Genomic DNA, 8,991 nt, shown 5'->3' with positions numbered 1-8,991 from the left:
TGAGGTCCCTCAGGTTGCTGCAGATCTGCTCTGGGTGATGGCACTGGTTTCCTCTGGATTTAAGTTGTCCTTGTCACCGCTAACAGGAACAGAAAGGTTATAGGCTTTGGTAACCCCCAGGTGACGCTTTAATCAAAGTCTACCCCCTACAGCACTGTGATCAATATGCATTTTGGAGTCAGCTAGGAAGAGAAGTGTCCATCACTACCCTGGAATGGAGAGGGATCCACCATGCCCGAGCTGGGTGGAGGGTTCCAGGCCCCTGGCTGGAGAGGGAGCTCCAGGCCCCGGCTCTAGGGGCCGGTTCCATCCCCCTGGCTGGAGAGGGAGCTCCAGCTGCCTGGCTCTAGAGGCAGGTTGCAGGCCCCTAGCTGGAGAAGGAGCTCCAGGCCCAGGCTCTAAGGGCGGTTCCACACCCCTGGCTGCAGAGGGCGCTCCAGCCCCCGGCTCTAGAGGCAGGTTCCAGGCCCCTGGCTGGAGAGGGAGCTCCAGGCCTGGGCTCTAGAGGCGGTTCCACATCCCTGGCTCTAGAACTCCAGGGCAGATTCCAGGCCCCCGCCTGTAGAGGGAGCTCCAGCCCCCGGCTCTAGAGGCTGGTTCCAGGCCCGAAGGAGCTCCAGGCCCAGGCTCTAGAGGCAGTTCCACACCCCTGGCTGGAGAGGGCGCTCCAGCCCCCGGCTCTAGAGACAGATTCCAGGCCCCTGCCTGCAGAGGGAGCTCCAGCCCCTGGCTCTAGGGGCCGGTTCCATCCTCCTTGCTGCAGAGGGAGCTCCAGCCCCTGGCTCTAGAAGCAGGTTCCAAGCCCCTGCCTGCAGAGGGCGCTCCAGCCCCCGGCTCTAGAGGCAGGTTCCAGGCCCCTGGCTGGAGAGGGCGCTCCACCCCCAGCTCTAGAGACCGGTTCCATGCCCCCGCCTGCAGAGGGCGCTCTAGGGCCGGTTCTGGAGCGGTCCCCCCCCGCCGGGGCGGGGCCCGGCCCCTGCCCTACGTGCCCCTCTTGGGGGCGGCGGCCCGGCCGAAGGCCGGCGGCAGGAGGTTCTCGGTGATGTAGGCCACCAGGAGGCAGATGATGACGAGCATGACGCAGATGGAGCCCCCCACGGCCGTCATGGCGATGACGATGTCCTGCCTGCTGGCCGGCTCCAGGCTGAACTCCACGCACTCGGCGCGGGGCGCGCCCGGCCCGCCGGCCCGGTAGAGCGGCCGGAGGCACAGGCGGTAGCGCACGCTGCCGTGCGCGTCGGGCAGCAGGTAGTCCCGGCAGCGGGGCCCCAGCTGGACGCTGTCGCAGTGGAAGCGGGTGTAGGTGCCGTCCCAGGAGCAGTTGAGGGCGAAGCCCCGCAGGTCCCGGCCCGGCCCGCCGGGCGCCCCCCACTGGAGCAAGACGCTGCCGTTGCGCAGCACGTTGGCCACCAGGGCGCGGCCCGGCGAGCGGTGCGCCCTGCAGCTGGGCGGCGGGCACTGGAAGTCCCGGGCCGGGCTCCGGAAGCAGAGGCGGCCGCTGGCCTGGCCCTCGCTGAACACCTTGTACGGGCACCAGGGCGCCGCGCCGGAGCTGTTGGCCGGCGGCGAGGCTCCCCGCCGGCTCCGCCGGGGCAGGGCCGGCAGCGGGTCCCAGGCGGCGGCGGCGCTGCCGGCCAGCTCCCCGGAGCCCCTCGTCAGCCTGCCCCAGACGTGCCCGGGGCGGCGCGGGCAGAGGCAGAGCAGGGCGAGCGACTGCAGCAGCGTGCCCAGGCGGAGCATGCTGGCCGGGCCGGGGGGCGCCCGGGGCCGGGCGGGGAGGGGTGGCACCGCAGCCCTAGCAGGCGGGCAGGGGCAGCTCACTCCCTCCGGATCCGCGGGGACCAGGCATCCCAGCCAAGCCGGGCGGCCGGGAGCGTCATGCGCCGAGCCCAGACAGGAGCCGCCTCCTGGCGCGCCCGGTCTCCGCCAGCGCCGGCTAAGTTTGCCCCGGGAGTCCCCGGTGCAGGGAGCAGTCGCTGCCTCCTTCTTCCTCCCGGAGCTGAGCGGCGGCAGGCGCCTTTCCGACCCGCCAACTTCCAGCGAAAGGGCTGCGCCGCCCCCCGGCGGCTTCCCCCGGCTGCCAATGGAGAGCCGGCTCCGGCGTTAACTCTCGCTGGGCTGCGGAGCAGAAACCCGCCTGCCCTGCGCTTTGGCAGAGCGCAAATGGGGAGAGGATGGAGCCAGAAGCCGAAGGGAAAGCGGGTGATTAAACCAGAGCCCAGGCAACGAAAAGCTCAGACCCTCCCTCGTCCTGCAGGCAGGCACTGAACACTGTCAGCCTTTCAAGACGGGGGAAATAAGGCTCGCTCCTGCCCCCCCCCAGCCCTCCAGCAACCCCGTCTCCCCCCAAAAGCACCCAATCCCACACCCTTTGAGGCCAATGGAAAGATTCCCCTTAACTTCAACTGGGTTTTAGATCAAACTCACGTGCATTTGGATTAAGGTTGCCAGTTTTGGTCAGACCTATTGCTGGACGTTTCATCACATGACATAAGCTTTAATTAAAGACTCCAGGACAATCCTAAAGGGTTGACACCCTGCATTTGGATCCTATCAACACCCACTGTACTTTATGGAGAGGGATGAAACCAGGGGCCTCTACCCAAAAGTTCCATCTGTGTTTGACTTTTAAATTATCCATGCACCTGCGCAGTTCTGCCAACAGTAGCAATGAGAGGAGATTTGGACCAGTTTCCTTCCTGTAGATTCAGATCAAGGCTGGATGCCTTTTTAGACAATGTGCTTTAGTCAAACAAGTTACCAGGCCTGATAGAGGGTAACTGGGTGAAAGTCTCTGGCCTTTGCTTAGGAATGAGGTTAGAATAGATGACCTAATGGTCCCATCTGGCCCTTAAAATCTACAGAGCTGTGACTGAAATGGGGAGTAATGGAATTCCGTTCCCTTTGGAACAAAGTATCACCATGGATCTGTTTTTCCCGCTTAGCTCTGCCCTCATCCCTTTGCTGCATGTTGTACAGCAGTGGTTCTCAAACTGTTGTACTGGTGACCCCTTACACATAGCAAGCCTCTCATGGCGACCCCCTTTATAAATTAAAAACACTTTTTTATATATTTACCACCACTATAAATGCTAGAGGCGAAGCAGGGTTTGGGGGGGGAGGCTGGCAGCTCATGACCCCCCATGTAATAACCTCACAACCCCCTGAGAGGTCCCCACCCCCAGTTTGAGAACCCCTGTTGTACAGGGTAGGCCCAGTCCAGCTGGCACTTCCTGCCATGTAGCCCAGAGTAATCCCAGGGATTGACAGCACTGTACTGGATGGGAAATGTTTCTTTGAGGGCCCCTTTCTAGGGAAAATTGTAGAAAGTTTCCCAGCACTGCTCAGACTCATGCAGCTCCACCAGCGTTAGCAACATTGAGAGCTCTGGTGGAGACAGGTTGCAAGGCTTCCAGGTGTTTCTAAGACTCCATCACCTAACCCTGCTTGGACCAGACTGATATTGACACAATGTTAAAACAGAAATGCTGTTGGAGGGCCACACAGTAAGTGGATAGCAGGAATAGAACTAGGGTGACCAGATGTCCCGATTTTATAGGGACAGTCCCGATATTTGGGGCTTTTTCTTATATAGGCTCCTATTACTCCCCACCCCGTCCTGATTTTTCACACTTACTATCTGGTTGCCCTAAATAGAACCCAGGTGTCCTGCCCCCCTGGACCAGGCTACGTCAAGGTGAGTGAGTGGTATCTTGGTCATGGAAGTGTTTTTGTCTTGATTTTCTTATAAACTAAAGGTTATGCTTTCAGGTTTAGAATTTCAATCTTATTAAGCATGGCCCTGGGGGCTAGGTAGGGTTTATTGGCCTTTCTGCAGAGGAATGGGGGGGGGGAGACTTGAGCATGACATACTGAGTCAGACACAGGCTGGGAGAAAGGCAGTCAGTGGCATGGCTTGGCTACACCCATCATAGCAATTAGAGAAGAAAAAGGACTCGTTAAGGCATTTAGTCCAGTCCCTTGGTAGCTCAGGATACATTTACGCTGCGATAAATGGCCGTGGTTGGCTCCCGTAGCTGGCTCGGGCTGGAGCTGGGTCCTGTCTACACTGCAATAAAATCTATGTGGCACCAAGCTTCAGAGTTCAGGTCAGTTGACTCAGGCTGGCAGGGTTAAAGGCTGCGGGGCTAAAAATTGCAGTGAAGATGCTGGAGCCTGGGTTCTCAGATGCTCCCCTCTCCTGGGGTCTCAGACCCCAGGCTCCAGCCGGAGCCCGAATGTCTACACTGACATGTCATAGCCCTGAAGCCTGAGGCAGCTGACATGGGTTCTGAGACTCAGTGCTGTGGGTTTTTTACCAGTGTACACATACCCCCAGAGAGACTTGTAATCCGAAGCCACTTCCAGTCGCCAGAAGGACTCCTCATCCATTCACTCAGTCTCCTGGGGTCAGCCATTTCCTGCAATACAGAGGGAAAGTGAAGACAACCATTGGTGGGGACATAACACCAGGCACATTTGCTTGACCGCATAATGCTTTCAGAAAGCTCTTGAAAGATTTATGCTGGGAGTGTGTTCCTGCCGCTCTTGCCATTGTCAGAATGCAGAAGCAGGAGATTCCTGAATAAAGGATGATAAAAATACACATGTAACCTCAACTCTTTGAGGCTCCTTTGCACAGTTAAAGTGGTGGAAGCTGCTCTAAATCTTGCCTAACCCCAGACTCCACCCAACGCTATCATTTGCTCTAATTGTTTTATAAACAACTTTATGAAGAGTCTTAAGAGGTTTTAAGCAGCAGAGAAGCCGGAAGTTACTATTGTACTTTCCCCTCCTCCACCAGTGAAGGGAGACTATAAATATTGCTGAAGGACAAGATGCTTCATTTTGTTATTGTTTTTTTACTGTGAAATACTTCCTGGTCCAACACTGGCCTGATCATTGCAAAATCTTGCAAGGAAAAATGTTCAAATTACGGTTTGTAGAAAAACTTTATTGTGATCAAGAATATGGTTAATTCCCTAATCAAGAGTTCAATGTTTTCTTTAATGACATTAACTCATTCAGCCCATATCGCCTTTAACAGTGACCATTCTCTGAGCCTATGGTATAAGCTGCATAGTATTAAATATATAGTGCTGAGAATGTATGGTTTCCTCCTCTTCCTCCCATCCTACGCCATTAGTGAATAATGATATGGTCCATATATGGAGATTTATATTACCTCTTTGTCTATTATTTCTGCTGCTTTTGATGCCAAGAATTAGGTTTTAAAAATAGCTACCATTTGGTGTCACAGATAATGTGTGTGCTGCCCCTGCTGGTATGCATATATTATGGTCAGCATCAATTACATCATCAGTAATGCTGCACACGCACATACACACAAGAGGAAACATAAAGGTGAAGTATTGGCTTCTGATTAATTAAGAACACAGAAGGGAGGGAAAAATCAATGTTTGTCAAATGCAAGGGGGGTGGGGATCAATGTTTGGCAAATGCAGGGGAAAATCAGCATGGGCTGAAGCAGATGAGACCAGAATGCAAACAGGAGAGCACAAAATGAGAACGAAAAGCCATTATAAGGAATGATGCATCTGAAGAAATGGGTTTTTTTTACCCACAAAAGCTTATGCCCGAATAAATCTGTTAGTCTTTAAGGTGCCACCGGACTCCTTGTTATTATAAGGAAGTGGTCCCTTTGAATGTGAAGAAAAGGGAATCTTAGCTGTGTTGTGCAGAATGACTGATATATGTGGTTGGAATGTTTGTGCTAGCAGCAGAATGTGCAACAAATACTTAAGTGGAAATAACAATGTAATATGGAAAATGCAAGTAATGTGTCCGAATATAAACAATACAGGAGTGAGAAATCTGGATAGATGAGTTTTTATGCTTTTTCCATGAGGAACATTTACTAGCTTGTGAAAGTTTGATGTATAACAAAAGTTGAAGCACTGAAGTTTGATTGAATGTATTTTACTGCCTCAGAAAATGACTTGGCCTGAATTCAAGCAGTTAGTTGAATGCATTCAAAGCATAATTAACTCCTGTCTGAGATTTATTAAAATATAGCCTCATTTTAAATGTGTTGAGCATTTATATGACCAAATTGTCTACTGTTGAGCCAACTTCTCTGAGCGACTTTACCTTTTTAATTGTTGTTTGCAGTGTTGTAGCCCTGTTGGTCCCAGGATAGCAGCGAGACAGGGTGGGTGAGGTAATATTTTATTGGACCAACTTCTGTTGGTGAAATGTACAAGCTTTCAAGCTACACAGAGCTATTCTGCAGGACTGGGGAAGGAAATCCAAGTGTAAGCGAAATACAAGGTGGGGCAGATTAAGCAGGCAGGGTTCTCACATGTTGTAGGAGATCACTTCATTTTAAGTGAGCACTGAACCGTTTCACCAGGATGGGAATAGGGGGTGGTATGCTGCTAGAGGTGCCTCATCATCTCAGGTCAGAGGCTCGTTGAAGAAAATGTATTGGCATTAAGGACCTGATAACACTTTTCATAAAAGATGGGGGTGTCTGGCAGGTGCTCGGAGCCCATTCCACCTCCCATCCTGCCTCCCTGAAGTCTGTGCAGCACTGCCGTCCACTATTAAAACAGATTCCACTCTAAAGCCGGCTTCATTTTGGTGGTCGAGGGTGTGATCCTGTACCTGCCTCACAGGCGGCTTGTCAAGCGTAACTAAGGAATATTTGCAAAGTTTGCCATAGTTATGCCACTAGAGTCCCTGCGGTGTAGACATGGCCCTAGCCTGGGCCTTATTTTATGTCCCTGTTAAAACCTATGGGGAGGGAAAATAAATCAAACCAGAGAAGTCCTGTGAGTCTACTGCAGTAGAAGGGAGTGCCCTAGAATACCTCAGAGCAGGTGCCCAGATTTGCTACGGGTTTTGATTAACCACTCTATGGCCAATATTGTAATATTGCTTCCTTTGAGCCTAATTCAGCTACTCTACCTCATGCTGAATAGTACTTTAACTGCACAAAGAATCCCTTTGAAAGCACTCAGGGTACTCACTGAATAAAATACTACTCTGCGTGAGTAAAGGGTTTCTGAAGGAGACCCTTGGCTGTAAGGTTGTTAGAAGTGTTAGTCAGTGAGGGAAGAGCCTTTGGAGACCCCTGAATACAGAATCGGCTCATAGTGAATTTGGAAAGAGGCGTGGGGAATGGTCTCCTGTTATTTACAATTTCTTTATACCTATGCATGGTAGTTTCCCCTCTTAAATCCCAGAGCAGTGGTACTCTGCCAGCCAGCTCCGAAACTCAGAGCATTGTAGGTATATGAGGGTCTTCCAGCTGGGACAAATTTCCTTCCAGAACAATTATATCAACCTTTAATTATGCAACACCTCTGGCTGAGCATTCAATTGAACAAGTTGCTGTGAGTTCAAGTCCTCTTCAAGGGGACAACACACTGTGCTGTTGTGATCATCGGGCCTACAAATTGACCCTGTTTGGGAGCTCAACTGTGAAAAGTGAGTGAAAGTTCATAGTGTCACAGTAACCTGTAACAACAAATGTTGAAGGAAAAAGGTGCAAAAGGTAGACAGACTAAATGAGTCATCAACAACAACAACAAAAGTCCTCCTGCTATAGCTCAAGGACTGTGTTAAGATCATGCCTGGTAAACAAAAGCATAAAACTGGAAATCAGTGACCCAAAATCGGCGTGTAAGAAATTAAGTGGACCAAACAGTGAGAGGACGGGCTATTCCACCCACCGCTCCCTTTTGACATCCTTCATCTAGGAGAGAAGTGGACACAGGTGCTGGTGGAATGAAAGATGAGAGAACAGGAAGAAGCGAACTTCACTATGGTGGCTGCTGCCCTCACCGCCTCCTGGGACCCAGGCTTCCATTGGGCCAGCACTGTGCTGACCCTGAGACGCATCCTGGACAGAGAGAGGAACCCAGATGACTTCGCCACCTCTGCTGGCTTTGGCTAAATCCCAGACGCCCCCCGAGATGTGAACCTTTGTGGCCCTTTTCCCTTGTGTCTCTTGTTCCTTCCCTACCTTATTTATTGTCTACGTCTCTTTTTGCCTTCTGTCTAGTAAGAGGCTGACTGTATATTTTGCAACCCTGCTGTGAGTCTGTGACCAGAAAGAGGCAGCTAAGAGCCATGCCCTGCCTAGACAGCCCCATGGCAGGACAAATTTGCAGAGAGGCTCATAAGACCGTGTGCTGTGCCTGTGTTTTTCCAGCAGTGAGGTTGCAAGTGAAAGTCAATACCAGAGACAGAAGCTGCACTTAACACTCTGACCTCATACCAACCCTGAAATGTGCTTGTTTACAAAAATCCAAGCTCCCTTTTGATCAAGTTTTGGAAGGGCCAGAAGGGAACAAAACAAAGCAAAACAACAAAAATGTTTTGTTTCAGTTCCTGAGACACGTTTAATCAGCCAATCGGAGACTTTAAGATCAGGAAACATCTTATCCTACATCCAGAAAATGTGCATCCATTTGCATCTGTTGTCCTGAAACTGTTGCATTTGCTTGATGTGGTTAAAAGACATCTGTCACCTGCACATACACTGCAGAGCCCCTCACCTGGCATTCTGGTCAGGATGCATAATAATCCTTAGTATCTTGATAAATGTGCCTGAAAGAACCGGACCAATGCCCTCTCCTGAGTTCTCTCCACCCCCAAGTGACTTGCCCACAGGACATCATGGGCTAACTTTAACTCTTGGTTCAGTACTGGTTGGGGACCAGGAGCTGGGTTTGGTGGGCTCCGGTTTGAGTGTCCCAGATCACCTTCACCAACAGGCCCCCTCAAGTTCAAAACGGGAGTATGGAGAGTTCTGAGTGGGCCATCCAGTATCCCATTCGCACTAGCGAGTCAGCTATATATGGGACTGAAGCCTGGATCCTCTCTGACTTTGGGTCAAAGGGCTAAGCTCAGCATGTTTGGGGGGGAGGGATAGCTCAGTGGTTTGAGCATTGGTCTGCTAAACCCAGGGTTGTGAGTTCAATCCTTGAGGGGGCCATTTAGGGAACTGGGGTAAAAATCTCT

The 8,991-nt window shown here is 51.8% G+C and overlaps 1 protein-coding gene across 1 annotated transcript; it reads right to left on the bottom strand.

Moving 5' to 3' along the window:
• Window positions 1-981: 981 nt before the first annotated feature.
• On the bottom strand, window positions 982-1,740 carry FNDC10 (fibronectin type III domain containing 10). Its single transcript, XM_029913565.1, has one exon. It carries the CDS (start codon window positions 1,738-1,740, stop codon window positions 982-984), a length of 759 nt encoding a protein of 252 aa, XP_029769425.1.
• Between the last annotated feature and the right edge of the window lie 7,251 nt (window positions 1,741-8,991).

Source organism: Terrapene carolina, unplaced genomic scaffold (genome assembly GCF_002925995.2).
Source record: "Terrapene carolina triunguis isolate 2854851 unplaced genomic scaffold, T_m_triunguis-2.0 Scaffold714, whole genome shotgun sequence".
NCBI lineage: Eukaryota > Metazoa > Chordata > Testudines > Emydidae > Terrapene > Terrapene triunguis.
The sequence above is the reverse complement of the archived record's forward strand: the minus strand, read 5'-3'. Positions and strand labels throughout refer to the sequence as shown.